General features: G+C 43.8%; 1 protein-coding gene across 2 annotated transcripts; it reads left to right on the forward strand.

The window, feature by feature from the left end:
- Positions 1–1,165: 1,165 nt before the first annotated feature.
- ATP5PO (ATP synthase peripheral stalk subunit OSCP) lies at positions 1,166–10,421 on the forward strand. Of its 2 annotated transcripts, none has more exons than XM_004429575.3 (7): positions 1,166–1,260; positions 2,518–2,568; positions 3,839–3,949; positions 6,351–6,480; positions 7,464–7,576; positions 9,832–9,918; positions 10,240–10,421. In XM_004429575.3, the coding sequence occupies exons 1-7, from the start codon at positions 1,225–1,227 to the stop codon at positions 10,351–10,353; spliced, it is 642 nt and encodes a 213-aa protein (XP_004429632.1). In that variant the 5' UTR covers positions 1,166–1,224; the 3' UTR covers positions 10,354–10,421. The 2 variants fall into 2 exon arrangements, with proteins under 2 accessions (XP_004429632.1, XP_087274252.1); XM_087418126.1 differs by lacking the exon at positions 1,166–1,260 and adding an exon at positions 1,999–2,124.
- The last annotated feature ends 5,700 nt before the right edge of the window (positions 10,422–16,121 follow it).

A 16,121-nucleotide genomic window follows, 5' to 3' on the forward strand; every position in this document is an offset into this window, starting at 1 on the left:
TCAGGCAACTGTTCTAAGTACTTTACATGTATATTAACTTCTTTATTTTTCCTAACAACCTACAAGGCAGGTACTATTATAATACTCATTTTATCGATAATAAAACTCAAGCACAGAGAAGTTATATAACTGGGGAAGGCCATCGAAGGAACTGGGATTCAAGCCTGGGCAGTTCGGGCTACTGCCTGAAAAAATATTGGGAGACAACACACCAAAGTATTGACAACAGCTGCCTCTGGATGGTCTAAAAGAGGGCAATTACATTCCTTCTCCTTTTCTGCATTGTTACAAGTTTTTTGTAATGATGAGAAAACTGCACCCTAAAAGAGTAAATTAATGAATTAATCTGTGTTCCTATAAATAGATCTGAGCAGAAAAAGAACTTTTTAATTGACCATGGGACCCCATTATTGCAACCAGGGAACTCTGACCCGTGCCCTGAAGGCCAATTTTCTTCCGTACGCAAGAGAAAACTAGAGTAAGCTCCATTTAGGGGAAAATAGATTGAAATAGGTTGTTTTTATGAATGCAGAGAAACTGGCCAAGGCTAGCTTTGGGTTCTCAGTTTGTCACACTTGCCCAAACCCCAGTTCTCCTATTTTAGATCCGATTCTCAGATAATCACCCTGCCCTATCCAGCGTCAAGAATTTAGGCTTCAGAACCTCACACGCCCACAACCCAACCGGTTAGTGCTGTACTCAGGCAAGATGGGGCAGAGTGAGGGTGGAAGGATGGAGGGGCAGTCGCCGCTCAGGTACTGGGCACGTAGAGTCCACTCCTGGAGTTTAAGGTTAGTTTTTAATACAACACGAGGAACTGCGTTTGATACACCCTTTGGCGTGGGAGGAAGAAGGCATAAAGATGCTAATGATGCTAGAGATGAATGTGAAATGGAACAAATGCCATCATATTTATCTAAATGTAAATTTTAAAGCTACGGACAATAAATTCACTCTATAGTGAGGGCCGCTTAGTCAGTAACTCAAGGATTTCCTTTTCAGGTGCTGTGCGAGCCCACTACGCCCTTCCCAGCCCTGCGCGACCAGCTTTTACCACTCGCTTCCAAGGACTACAACTCCCAGCCTGAGGGAGGTCACTGCGCATGCGGCCTGACAACCTACGCCTACACTTCCCAGGGGGGCCGAGCGGCTACGCTGACGTACGCATGCGCCCTCCCGTCTCTCTCTCCAGCTCGGGTTTGACCTACAGCCGCCCAGGAGAAGATGGCCTCCACGGCAGTGTCCGGGCTGTCCCGGCAGGTGAGAGAACGGAGGTCCTGAAAGCCAGCGGGAGGATCCCTCCTGGGGTGACCGGTACCAGACCCCTAGTGCCACGGTGCGAGGGCACAGTCGAGGAAGCGTGGCCGCCGTTTAAGGTCGTGGGGCTCAGCGAGTGGGAGCAACGCGAGGAGGCTCCGGCGGCCCCGCTTTACCCCCGGGACGCCCGCGGGGCCGTGGGCGCGGGGCTGCGCGTGCCTGACCTTGGACCGTGGACCGTGGACCGTGGCGTCCTCCCAGCACAGCCTCGGGAAGCAGCTGGCTTGAGGGGCACAGGAGAGGGCGGCCGGCTTCCCTGGACTGCGAGAAGAGAACGTGGCCCACCCCTAGATCATCTTCCTTTGTCGTTGTGGTCACACCTGGCAGGGGTCACTAGTGATGCTAAGGAATATTTTTGTAAAGCCGTATTTCACATTCTTATAAAGAAAATAGACAGAAAAGCTTAAATGAGTCGTCCTTGGCTGCTCAGCCAGTAAGGGGTAGAGCCGAGATTGGAACTCCGAGTCTCATAGAAGATGGAGCTGGGAAGAAAATTCGTGCTTTTTATGGTGCCTGTCAACACAGGGCTGTACATAGCATGACCCCTTACAGGTTACGTAAGTTTTCCATAGTGTTAAAAAGTCTTTTAATCCTCAAAACCAGTTTTGGTGTAGTACACTCCAGAGCTAGTTATTTGAAGGTGACCTGTACACTCTTGCAGGTGCTTTTAAAACTAGCGATTCCAACTCTGTTTCTTGGTAGACAAGATACCACCTCTCAGAATTAGGGCCTGTTCTCACATCAGAGTCTGCTGCGATGCTCAAAGGACTGGTCTTTATTTTCAGAGAGCATTTGGATTCTAAGAAGGTACATCTCTTGCAGGTCATGACTGGAATCCTCCCACTTTTTATTAAAATCCTGTTAAAAGGTGGTAATATACATTCCAAAAATCTTGTTAAAATGTTTTTGAAATACGTATTTCATCGAAATTAGTGTTTTCTCTCTCATACTGGTGTGCTAGCCTGTTCCTGGCTGACTAGGAAGTTAGCGGGAAGGCAATTTCCTCAGCAAGTTGGGCTGATTCTTAGTAGGGAAATTTACTCATGGGTAATAAAGAACAGCTCGCTGTCATGCAATCTATGCAATGATGCAAAGAAACTAATCATTTAAAAGTCATAGTTAATGTTTTTTATTACTGGTTTAAATGCAGAAATCCTTCCAGTAATCTTGTTTTATCTACTTTCCTTTATTGTTTTAAAGGTGCGATGCTTCAGTACGTCTGTGGTCAGGCCATTTGCCAAGCTTGTGAGGGTATGTTGACTTATTCTTTGGTAATTGTAAAGCAGATAAAAGTGTGTGAGTCAAACAGCAATACAATTAGGCATGGACTTTTGTATGGTTACTCCCTAAATCTTCCTGCACGATTTGCCATTCCTGAAATGTGATGTGTGCGCAGGGGAATGGAAGGGAATAATGTGGAATGCCTGCTATATAACAGGCCCATGCATAATTTTTAAATATGAGAATTTCTGGGGCTGGCCCAGTGGTGTAGTGGTTAAGTTCACACTCTCCGCTTCGGAGGCCCGGGGTTCACCAGTTCGGATCCCGGGTGCAGACCTGTGCACAGCTAGTCAAGCCAACTGTGGCGGCGTCCCATATAAAGTAGAGGAAGATGGGCACTGATGTTAGCCCTGGGCTGATCTTCCTCAGCAGAAAGAGCAGGATTGGCAACAGATGTTAGCTCAAGGCTCATTTCCTCACAAAAATAAGTAAATAAATATGAGAATTTCTTAAAACCTCATAACAGTAATGGGAAGTAGCTGGTCTTCCCATTCTGCAAAAGAGGAAACTGAGACTCTGGGAAAACTTGCCCAGGGTAACTCAGCTTGGTCTTAGCATCGGAACTAAATCTTTCTCATTCAAAGCCTAATCTTTTCCACTACAAGCCCACAGCACCACTAAGCATGTATAGTCATACACTGATGGTAGTGTGTAGGAAAAAAGCCTACAGGTTATTGTGAAAAATAATTCCAACATCAGGCACTTAGTAAATTGCTAAAGGGCTCCATTAAACTGAACATTGATGGGGAGGCTCTGTAAGGGAAATTTATAGTATTACTGTGAAATGTACAAAAGTATACTTGTATGTGTTTCATAAAGGCTTGATTTCCTGGCTCTAACATGTTCAAAACTGCCTTCTCTCAGTGTTAAAAACCTCCCATACTTGGAACTGAGTAGTTATTGAGTTGAAAGGAAGCATAAGCTCATCTCAAAATTAACATAGTTAAATTACAGATAGTTAGAGCTGAAAGGGACTTTAGACACATGTTTCCTAAGCCCCTTGTTTTAAGATGAGGAATTGGAAGCTCAAAGATTGGGTGATCTGGCCAAGGAAACATCCCTAATTTGTTTGAAAATTGCCATTCAGGATAGCTCTTGGATGATATGTTTAAACTGTTTTGTGCTATAAAAAGATGTATTTTTAAAATTACAAATATTTAATTCTGCAATTGACAGCATAATATTGTCGTAACTGATCTTCCTTTTCCCTTGCTTCCCTACCCCACCCTTTGTATTAAAGCCACCTGTTCAGATATACGGTATCGAAGGTCGCTATGCCACTGCGCTTTATTCTGCTGCATCCAAACAGAATAAACTGGAACAAGTAGAAAAGGAACTGTTGCGAGTAGCAGTAAGTAGCTTTCCTATTCATTACTTACTAAGTTCCCATTGTATATTTTTCCCTTTTGTTATTTGACTCTGCATCCCTAATGAGGTATATCCTAAGAGAAAAAGAACTGCAAAAAAAGAAAAAGAAAAACCTATTTTCTATAATCATATTGATAGTAGTAATACTGGGTGGTATTGTTCTGAACCTGTTGTATAATAGATGCAAACAGATACACATAAAGATATTAATATTAGGAACCAAGATTTCGGGCTAAGAGAAGAAACAGAAATAGAAAATCAAAATACAAGATGGTAAGTTAAGAAAAATTGCCATTCCAAAAGAGAATTAAAAGTCACCTTTGAAAATGTATGCTTGTATTCCAGGTACTTCCAAAATAGTCTTTAGAATATATTATGATTTTGTTTTACTGGGAATTTATTTTCCTTTTCTTTCCTCAGTTTTAATTAGTATTTTATTCCAAGATGTGAGGGGAAAATGACTGAGCAGGGCGTGCTGGGCAGCATTGGAAAGGTGTATGAGCTCCATGATGATGCTGGAGAACTGACAGACTGTGAGGCTACTGAGGAAAGAAAAAAACCTCGCAGGCTAGTTGCATAGAATAATACTTAACATGTTTTGTTCTTTTTCATTTTGAGCTTTTATTGGAACTTTTGTCCTAACAGACAATAATTTTAGCTCTGTATTCCTTCCATTATCCAGTTAGGTCTGCAGATAATGCCTGCGGTCTTAGTTGGTGTGGTCAACCCTTAGGATCCTCACAGAGCCAGCAGCCTTATTGTTGGAGACACTTGGTGGTGTGGGGGGATAGCAGGAGCAGACAGGATCTCACACAGGCATTTCTGGGGGTGATAATTATTGCCCACTATTTGTCATTTATGCCCATTTTAAACCTGAACAGTGGCATTCACAATGGAGAGCAGGACCTGAGTTGTGGACATTAGAATGGGGTTTAACTAAAACCTGGAAGTCAAGATGTGGAGACATAGAAGAGAGGCAATTACCTTAAGACTCTTTATAAATGAAAATTAGCTATTTTTTGGCTCTGAGAGGCAAGTGTGATGCTCCTGTTAGTGTGGCACTAACAGTCCATTGGAGGATGCAGCAGAAACAGATAAGAAACATGGAACACTAGATAACCCAGACTCCAGAATGCTTTCAATTTGTATAAGCCTGCATTTTTCTGGAAAAATGTTGTTTCTATGGGGCCCGTCAAGTTGAAGTTTTAGCATTAGACGGCACTGTATGACAGGTAGCCTGGATCAGACAGAATTCTGGCCAGGAGCCTGGGAGAAGGTGCTAACAGAGTGATAGAAAGGCTAATAGAAGTATATAATTGAAAGATGCCCAGGGCCAGCCCCGTGGCTTAGCAGTTAAGTGTGCGCGCTCTGCTACTGGCAGCCCGGGATCGGATCCCGGGCGCGCACCGATGCACCGCTTCTCCGGCCATGCTGAGGCTGCGTCCCACGTACAGCAACTAGAAGGATGTGCAACTATGACATACACCTATCTACTGGGGCTTTGGGGGCGGGGGAAGAAAAAGGAGGAGGATTGGCAATAGATGTTAGCTCAGAGCCGATCTTCCTCAGCAAAAAGAAGAGGATTAGCACAGATGTTAGCTCAGGGCTGATCCTCCTCACAAAAAAAAAAAAAGAAAAGAAAAGAAAGAAAGATGCCCAAACAGAAGCAGCTGATGGCTCGTCGGAACTCAGCCTTGATACTAGGGGAGCCAGGTGCTGGAAGCTGCACTTGGTCACTGAATCCAGACGTTTATGACTTGACGAAGTGGTCTCTGTCGTGGCAGTTGCACTCCCACTTTTTGGCCACTCTCCCTCCCAGGCGGGTTGAGGCTGCTCTGGAAACACCAGAGGTCTCTCACAGGGCTGGGTTGGTTCTCTGGAGCCTTGTAGGAGGCAGGAAAGACTCAGGATCAGCCTGAGACGGAGAGGCCCCCTCCAAGGGCGTGGCAAGGAGACCTCCTCTGCAGTCAGAGCATTAAAATGTTTTTTAAGTTTGCACTTGAGTGTTGACATCACCAGTGTCCTCTTAGAATGTGAAAAACTAGAGTACTACCCATATTAAATACATTAAAATGTGCAGTGAACTGAATATTTTGGCTGCTTAGATTTTCAATAATGTCTCTTGAAAAGCAAAAATAAATTTAAGAAACTTTGTAGAGTGTTTTTAAATCTTTTAAGAAACATTTTTGTATCCTGTGTAAAATCATGGTGTGGTGTATTCTTAAAGGCCGAGAAAATTGTTTGATTGTAAACTTTTCTTCATTTGTACGTTGAGAATGTTCATTTAATTTGTGAAATACATGATTCTTAAGAAAGTATGTGTGTGGCAGTTAGAATCATTTGTGCTCTAAAGAGTTTAAGGAATTATTTTTTGGTACTTTTAGCAAATCTTGAAGGAACCCAAAATGGCTGCTTCTATTATGAATCCGTATGTAAAACGTTCCGTTAAAGTGAAAAGCCTAAATGAAATGACAGCAAAAGAGAAGTTTTCCCCCCTCACGTCCAACCTGATCAGTAAGTATTAGATCTTTTTCACTGAAGTCTCTGAAAATTTTGCTGCTGGAAATGTGGTCCGTAGACCAGGATCATCAGCATCATGATGCCATGATGCTTTTGACAATGAAGGATCTCAGGACTCGCTCCAGCCTGCTGAGTCAGAGTCTGCATCTTAACTAGCTCCCCAGGTGAATTGTTTGCACATTCAAGTTTGAGGAGCACTGTGTAAGGGATATTAAGATGTAAGAATGTCTAATTGCATAGTCAGTAGTTTCAACCCATGGAGGAGACCAGTGAGATTCATACCAAGAAAATGGTTTGTGGCCTGTGGCGGTCCCTCTGCCCTGGAAGACATTTGCATCTTTTGGTACCTTTGGATTGCTTTTCAAATTCCATGGTCAACTCAGAATATAAGTTCCAAAGAAGGCGATGTTCCTGTCGTCATCTTTGAATATGGACAGGATGTTAATTTGGGGATTTGTAGCCAAACATTGGAATCTAACATAAAGATGAAAATCAGATTGCAAATTGTGGTCAAGAAATCTGTTGCAGATCTAAGACCTCCCCCGCTTACTAATTTAAATGCAGTCTTTTTTTTTTTAAACATTGGATATACTTTTTATTTTTTTATTTATTTTATTTTTTTGGTGAGGAAGATTGGCCCTGAGCTAACATCTGTACCAGTCTTCCTCTATTTTGTATGTGGGTCACTGCCTCTGCATGGCTGACGAGTGGTGTATGTCCGTGCCCAGGATCTGAACCCACGAGCCCCAGGCTGCCAAAGCAAAGCATGCAAACTTAACCACTATGCCACCGGGCCAGCCCCTGAATATACTTTTTAAATAAGAAGTTGGATCTTCTCCATTCACATTCTTAAAGGACATTGAATACAGTATTTTAAGGCCACAGATCAAAGTTTGCTTTTGAGGTAAATATGATATGTCATGAATAACCTATTTTTAAGTGAGTTTCATGTTACTGACGTACCTTCACTTTCCCAGATTTGCTTGCTGAAAATGGTCGCTTGAGCAATGCCCCTGGAGTCGTTTCTGCGTTTTCTACCATAATGAGTGTCCACCGTGGAGAAGTACCTTGCACAGTTACCACTGCATCTGTGAGTAAAGGGCTGTGGCTGCTGTATTTGCATTGACATTCCATGCATCACACTTTGCAGAACAAAAAGAAAAAAACAGGCTAAAATTACGAAATTGGGAAAGGTGACTGTCACTTGGGAGGTTTGCTTCATTCCTATACCAGCTTCTGTGAACCTCCACTGTGGAAGGGCCAACGTGTATCTTCCTGATGCTTCCCTGACCAGTGACTATTCATAAGGACTGTAGACTGGGTTAAAATATGTTAGGAAATAGTGGTTTATGGTCCATGGCAGGTTGGAGTTATTTTGTAAATACCATATGAAGTAGTTTACTGAAACTAGAGACTCATCTTTTGTGGTGGTGAATGGGAAGGGGGTGGCAATAGGCCCTCGATCTTGTTGACTTGCTGAAATGGGCTCTAATGATAGTCACCATTTATTGAAACCTACCATATGCTGGGTACTTTATTATTTTATTTAATATCAGAAGGTTTGTGTGCAGTAGAAGTATAATTATCTTAATGTTACCAATGAGGAAACTGAAGCCCGGGAAATTAGGTAGCCTGCCCGATGACACAGGAAGTGGAGCTGGGGTTTGAGCACAGGCCTCTCTCGCAGAAGTCCGTGTCCCTTCAGCTACGCTACCTCCCCAGAATTAATTTTGTTGTCGTTGTCTTAAATATGTATTTTTTTCCTACTGTAGTTCAGTCAGTATAGGAAAACAGTCTGTGGGGCTTAATTATCAGTAAAGCATGGTAGATTACTTGGAATAGTCACTGCCTGCCCTCATCTAGGTTAGTATTGCTAGTATTTAAAGGATATTCTAACTCCAGAAGAGCACAATTGCAGAGAGACATTTTAGCACATACTGTATGTGTGCATGTTTGTAGCTCAGTAGTTGGGGCCCCGAGAGCACATGCCTGGCTGAGAATGCTCACAGCTCAGACGCTCGCTGGAGCCTGCTGCACCTGCACCCGTTCTCCTAGACAGCAGAGCTCAGATGAGGCTTCACCGGCCAGACGCGCACGCCAGCCCGTGGCCAAGCGCTGGTCCAGGTCATCCTTCAGTGATAACAAGGACACGATGTTTTACAGGGTGCTTATTTTGTAAAAGTTTTTTTAGAACCCACTGTTACTAATGCTTTTGATGTTGAAACTCCTGGATGAATCAGTTTCCACTGTTATAAAAACAGATTATACCTTGATTAGTGACTGAGGACATAGACCTTAGAAATAGACTGATTTGAAATATTGGCGCTAATCCTCACTTGCTGGAGGGACCTTCGGGGAGTTTCTTAACCGCTCTGAACATCAGTTCTCTTATACGTAAAATGGGAATAAGAACTGCTGGCCTCCTAGGGTTGTCCAGAATAGAGGAGATGGTGGGTGTAAAATGCCTAGCACAGACAGGTGCCTGGCTCTCAGTACACATCTAAGTGGAAGGCTGTCTGACCTCAGAGTCTCAGCAAAGAAGGTTTTGATTGAATGCTGATAGACTTCCACCACCACCTTCAGAAGATATTGTCAGATCTTTGCAAAGATGTAAGGGTTTTTTGCTAGCTTTTGAGCTCAGGGATGAGGGGGCAGGGAGGTAGGATTTGTGACAGGTAAAAGGCCTCTCCGTCAGCAGCCTTTTCCATTCTCACCTCACCAGGGTAAGAGTTGGGTTAAGAGGAGAGAACCCAGTCTGGACGTCCAGGGTGCTTGCTCTGTAGGAGCAGATTGAGAGCTGTACTGATGGCAGGAGCCGGCCCATTGCCCAGGCTCCCTCAGTGAGGATCAGAGAGTGGCCTGGCGTGCCAGAGCTCCTGGTGACCGTGGATCTAAGAGATTATAGAACCAGGTCAAACTGCAACTTTTCATCCAAAAAAATTATAGGCTCAAGCCGTGCCCACAGGGGCTGCACACAGGAGAGGCCTGCGTCCTCAGACATTATCAACTTCAAGGTTTTTTCCCCTTGATCGTTGCTAAGTTGTGCTGCTAGAACCAAGGAGCAGAGACGGGGAGGGAGTAGCATTTATGAGCAGCAAGTGAACCCGCACAGTGCAAGCTCCCCAGGAGTTCTGTGACGCGGGGCCTTCGCACACTCCCTGGACACCAGCGCTGATGAGAGTCTGCTGCAGTGTAGCTCCAGGATGGTCCCCAGATACTTCACGCAGGAATTCACAAGGCCTGTCTAGGTGGTGTGTGCCAGGGGTATTTTTTCCTTTTCTTCTGCTATGGAAAGTTTCTGTTTTGCTTTATCTAAATTTAAAGGATGGTTTTGTCCTTTTCTAGCCTTTGGATGAAGCCACTCTTTCTGAATTACAAACAGTCCTGAAGAGCTTCCTAAGTAAAGGCCAGGTACTGAAATTGGAAGTTAAGGTAGGTTTCTAATTATGTATGGTACGTTTCCTCAGGTTATTTGGCACTTAAAGTGGCTACAGAAAGTGAAAAAATAGATCTGATTATATACTAATATGCCTATAGTAGAAATTTTGTATTTATTTTCAATTTAAATGGTTACTGATTCCATTAACACTTTGACTTCTGCCTTTTCCTAGACATAATTATAACATAATATTTGTCTAGGAACATAATTATATCTATATAGCATGTAGACTTTTCTAAGCACTTTTTCATCTTTTCATTTGATTAGTGAAATGTCAATGTGTTTTCATATTTCCAACCTATCATCTTTCCTAGATTGATCCGTCAATCATGGGTGGAATGATTGTCCGTATTGGAGAGAAATATGTTGATATGTCTGCAAAAACCAAGATTCAGAAGCTGAGCAGGGCTATGCGAGAGGTTTTCTGAAAGTGTTGATTTTCTGTTGGTGAAAATTCTTAAACTTGGAGCAACAATAAAATGCTTCCTGAACAGAACATACTGTTTACTCTGTCTTTTAAAATGGAAATACAGGGAACTTTATATCTTTCTTTCAGTATCCCCCTAGTTTAAAGGTTAGAAGTCCCTTTGGCCGGAGAATTTAGTGTGTATAGATTATTCTCAGGAATTTATGGAAGCTTGTGTCCATTAGGAAAAATAGTTAACATTTATTGAGGCCTCATTTTATGCCAGGCACTGTTAAGTATTTAAGGTGTCTTACCTCATTTCCTTGGCCTCTAAGCCCGGAGCTTGGGGAGGGGCTGAGCCTGCGGGTGGAGTTCAGTATCAGCAAACGAGGCTGGTTGTCATCTTGGCGTTTCAATTGTTGGTGCCCATCTCCAGTCAAAGATACTGAAAGTGGTTCTCGGAGCCCCCAGAACCCAGGCTGGTCAGACACTGGCAGCTGCTTCCTGCCCTACTGCTTCGTGCTTCTCACAGCTTCTGCAGTGCAAGGACCAGCCCCCATTGCTGTGCCCTTAAGGTCTGGTCTGTGTATTGAGTCTGCTTAAAGTACCTAAAACAGGATGGGTTTGTGCTCACCTGGTTCTAACCAGTACTTCCGTCAGTGCATTTTGACTTAGGAGCCCAAAATGATTTCTCCTGCCCCACATGTTATCCTATTAAGTATAAAGGCAGTAATGCTTTCTATAAAGGCTTCCAGAGAGATTCTGGCCAAAAAGATGTCTCCGTTCTAGAATCTATAAAATCAAATAAAGCAGTTACTCTGCTGACAAGTATTCATTCCCTGAACGCCACTCGGGGCAGAGGTCCACATCAGAGCACTTAGCAAGAGAAGGCAGCAGAATAGCAGGTTTCTCAACTAGCTATCACGACCCTTATGAATGTCCTCTGAACCAAGGAACAGCCAGGAGTTTCACCCCAGAATAGAAAAAAACAAAATCAGATTTTCTCCCCCACTGGGAGCAGCTATTCCAAAGGAAGGTACACTGTTAGAAGTTCAGCCAAAGAGCTGAATTCTCTAAGGCCTTTCTGGCCAACGAGCAGGCTGGGAGCAACGCATATGAGCAGATCTGTGTTTCCACAGGCTGGGAGCCAAACGAAATAAATGTTTTTGCTTCTGTTAATAGTTACAGTTACCCTGAAATTGCCTGAAGAGATTCGTCAGGGACTTAGCTGGTGCACCTGTGGCCACTGCACTTCATGTTATAAAGCACATCCCGACAGGACTAGAACCTTTCCAGCCACGGTGAATGTGTTAACCTCATTTGGATAGTAACCCTCTCCCAGACTGTAGAGTGACCTAATGCAGAGTAAGAACCACTCTACAAAATTCATTCCACAAATTTAGAGTATCTGTTACGGGCCAGGCACAGCAATTTTCAGTTTCCGTGCCACGAGACAGTTCCATAAGTGAAATAGGACGTGCCATCTGCAGTGTCTCATGACATAGACTTCAGCTGCTCTGCTCGGACTGGGACAGTAGGCGTGGTGGTTAAGAACATATCTTGGAGCCAGCCAGAGGGTGGACGTGCAAGCCTCTGCTGCTTCCAACCTGTGAGGCATCCCAACTTCGAGCCTCCGCTTCCTCCCCCGTAAATGGGAGCAGTAATGCCCACTTCCACAGTGGCAGTGAGGATGATGCAAGATGTGAAGAGCTTAGTACAGGGCCTCACAGATACAAAGTGTCAGTAAATGGTGTTGGTTAGTGGCTCGATGACCTCGGAACTTCTCTGGGCCATCTCACCCCAAGGATTGATTGATTAAACACAGCACCTGACACATTAAGTAGTCACTCGACAAGGTCCATTTAGTGTTGCCTGTCAAAAATCTTTTGTCAAGGGCTTCCGGGCCCTCACAGATCATTAGGTGACTCTCGCTCCATCAGCCCTCCAGGGAAGCCACTCCCTAGTAAAATGCCCTTAATCCTGACAGGACACCCCCTAATTGTAGGATGCTCTGGCTTTCAAGGCCATTCCATGTATATCCCTCCCCACCACTGGAGCGAACAGGCTAAGCTAATCTCAGGTAAGTCCCTGTGTCCTTTCCCACTTGTCCCTAAGAGGTTCCCAATTCACCCATTAACCCAGGTCAGCTCTTCCCTACATTTTCCCTCCTGTTGGCCTTCTAGAGACAATAGAGTTCTCCAGACAACAGCCATCTCAGGTCCCCATTCCTTGGTCACATTCCAAGTGTTTGGACAGCAGACTAATTCCCTTCCCAGAGCTACCCGTGGGTGGGCAGAGGCAGGACGACTGCAGCCAGGAAGTACTGCAGGGCAATGAGTGGCCCAGGGCACTGCCTGCGCCCTAGTGCTGGGACCACTATGCCCTCCATCTGGCATGGCATTGCCCTCCTGGCTGTCATGCTTGGTTGAAACTCTGGCTTCCTCTTGACAAACCAGCCACATAATCACCTAATGTAACAACCAACAGAGACACCACTTTGGGGCCTCTTGGTACTTTCCCAAGAGCCAGGAGCACCCAGAGTGCTGCTCGGCCCCCATATCCAGTCACCTAGCTTAGCTGGGCATAGGGCCACCCAGCTAGAGACTATGTTACCCCCCCTCCCTTGCAGTACCTGACCATGGAACTACGTTCCAGCAGATGAGAGAGGACAGGAGGCGAAGTGTGGGCCCTTCCTGGATTGGCCTCACAAGGAACGGGCCTGCAATCCTCTTAGTCGGTCCCCTTTCCCTCTGGCTAAATGCAGACGAGACAGTGGGCGATGGAGCAGCCACACTCCATGGTAAAAGCCAAGTGATTTCAAGGGCAGAGCCACCCTGCTAGGCCCGGCCACTGACTTCTGGGCCGTAACGTGAGGGAGAAATAAACCTCTCCCATTGAAGCCAGGGGATGCTGGGTCTCTAAGTCTCAGCAGCTGAGTGGGTAACCTAACTGATACTCCAGGCTTCCCGAGACTCATCTGCCTTACTCCCAGCTTGTCCCCTGACTGCAGGGAGGCCCACATTGCACTAGACAGGGCATCACACATACTGTAAATCCCTGAAAACCACAGGCTTCTAAAACATGTGAGAGCTGATGGACTAAATATCTTTGGGGGGAACCCTCTTGCTGTAATACTGCCCAAATCCTTCAGAATAAACTCACCAACCTTCCTGTTGATTAAGCACATAGAAATGGGGGGAAATGATGAAATGCTTCAAGCATTGCCTTACATGGTCATCAGAGATTAACCCAGAGATCTGTGTACGATGATATTCTTCACAGCACTTTCTCACCAAGGTGAAAATTTTAAAGCAACTTAAACATGTAACCATTCAGGATTGTTTAAATTAATTAGAGTAAATTAGGATACATTCAGACAATGGGATACAATGCAGTCCTTAAAAATCGAGTTGTGGGGGGCCAGCCTTGTGGTGTAACAGTTAAGTGCACGTGCTGTACTTCGGCAGCCCAGGGTTCATGGGTTCAGATCCCAGGCGTGGACCTACACACGTTCATCAAGCCATGCTGTGGTGGCATCCCACATACAAAATAGAGGAAGATGGGCACAGATGTTAGCTCAGGGACAATCTTCCTCACCAAAAAAAAAAAAACAACAAAATTGAGTTGTGGAAGAATATATAGAGAGAGCAAGCTGATTTAAAAGAAAGCAATCAGGGCCGGCCCGTGGCTTAGCGGTTAAGTGCGCGTGCTCCGCTGCTGGCGGCCCGGGTTCGGATCTCGGGCGTGCACCGACACACCGCTTCTCTGGCCATGCTGAGGCCGCGTCCCACATACAGCAACTAGAAGGATGTGCAGCTATGACATACAACTATCTACTGGGGCTTTGGGGGGAAAATAAATAAATAAGATCTTTAAAAAAATAAAAATAAAAAAATAAAAGCAATCAAACAAAATGTGAGATGATTTGTATAAATTATGTAATTGAACAGTACTTTGCATATGCGAAGAGTTCAATGCGCATTAGCTATTAAACAGTGCAAGACCATCTAAAATGCACACCTGTGCGCACACACGCAGATAAACTACAGGAATGATGTGCATCAGAATGTTAACATTTATTTTGTGTGCAAGAATATCTCAAGTGACTTTATTTCCTTTGTATTGGAGGTCTCTATTCAACTTGTTTTATACCGGTGATTTCTTCCACCTGCTGAGCTGTGCCAGGGGGAACCTGTCAATCTCAGAGAAACAAGGTGTAGTTTGGGAAAGTAATTTATTATTTTCTTTGTTTTCAATGACGTTGAAATTTTTTTTTTAATTTTTTGTTTATTGCAGTAACATTGGTTTATAACATTGTAAAAATTTCAGGTGTACATCACTGTACTTCTATTTCTGCATAGATTACATCATGTTCACCACCAAAATACTAATTACAACCCATCACCACACACATGTACCCAATTATCCCTTTCACCCTCCACCCTCCCCCCTTCCCCTCTGGTAACCACCAATCCAATCTCTGTCCCTATGTGTTTGTTTATTGTTGTTATTATCTACTACTTAATGAAGGAAATCATACGGTATTTGACCTTCTCCCTCTGACTTATTTCACTTTGCATTATACCCTCAATGTCCATCCATGTTGTCACAAATGGCTGGATTTCATCATTTCTTATGGCTGAGTAGTATTCCATTGTGTATATATACCACATCTTCTTTATCCATTTGTCCCTTGATGGGCACTTAGGTTGCTTCCAAGTCTTGGCTATTGTGAATAACGCTGCAATGAACACAGGGGTGCATGTACCTTTGCAAATTGGTGTTTTCAAGTTCTTTGGATAAATACCCAACAGTGGAATAGCTGGATCATATGGTAGTTCTATCCTTGCTTTTTTGAGGAATCTCCATACTGTTTTCCACAGTGGCTGCACCAGTTTGCACTCCCACCAACAGTGTATGAGAGTTCCCTTCTCTCCACATCCTCTCCAACACATGTTGTTTCCTGTCTTGTTAATTATAGCCATTCTGACGGGCGTGAGGTGATATCTCATTGTAGTTTTGATTTGCATTTCCCTGATAGTTAGTGATTTTGAACATCTTTTCATGTGTCTGTTGGCCATCTGTATATCTTCTTTGGAGAAATGTCTGTTCAGGTCTTTTGCCCATTTTTTAATTGGGTTGTTAGTTTTTTTGTTGTTGAGATGCATGAGTTCTTTATAGATTTTGGAGATTAAGCCCTTATCAGATGTATGGTTTGCAAATATCTTCTCCCAATTGTTAGGTTGTCTTTTCGTTTTGTTGATGGTTTCCTTTGCTGTGCAGAAGCTTTTTAGTTTGATGTAGTCCCATTTGTTTATTTTTTCTATTGTTTCTCTTGTCCGGTCAGATGTGGTGTTTGAAAAGATGTTGCTAAGACCGATGTCGAAGAGCGTACTGCCTATGTTTTCTTCTAGAAGTTTCATAGTTTCAGGTCTTAATTCAAGTCTTTAATCCATTTGGAGTTAATTTTTGTGTATGGTGTAAGGTAAGGGTCTACTTTCATTTTTTTGCATGTGGCTATCCAGTTTTCCCAACACCATTTGTTGAAGAGACTTTCTTTTCCCCATTGTATGTTCTTGGCTCTTTTGTCAAAGATTAGCTGTCCATAGATGTGTGGGTTTATTTCTGGGCTTTCGATTCTATTCCATTGATCTGTGTGTCTGTTTTTGTGCCAGTACCATGCTGTTTTGGTTACTATAGCTTTGTAGTATATTTTGAAATCAGGGAGTGTGATACCTCCAGCTTTGTTCTTTTTTCTCAGGATTCCTTTAGCTATTCGGGGTCTTTTGT

The sequence above is a fragment of the Ceratotherium simum genome, chromosome 27 (genome assembly GCF_057802395.1).
Source record: "Ceratotherium simum simum isolate JZ-2026a chromosome 27, ASM5780239v1, whole genome shotgun sequence".
NCBI classification, from domain to species: Eukaryota; Metazoa; Chordata; class Mammalia; order Perissodactyla; family Rhinocerotidae; genus Ceratotherium; species Ceratotherium simum.

Coding starts and splice junctions, on each gene's coding strand:
- ATP5PO (XM_087418126.1), top strand. CDS start 2,074: ATGCTCAAAGGACTGGTCTTTATTTTCAGAGAGCATTTGGATTCTAAG. Junction 2,125..2,517: donor AGCATTTGGATTCTAAGAAG/GTACATCTCTTG, acceptor ATTGTTTTAAAG/GTGCGATGCTTCAGTACGTC. Junction 3,950..6,350: donor AGGAACTGTTGCGAGTAGCA/GTAAGTAGCTTT, acceptor TGGTACTTTTAG/CAAATCTTGAAGGAACCCAA.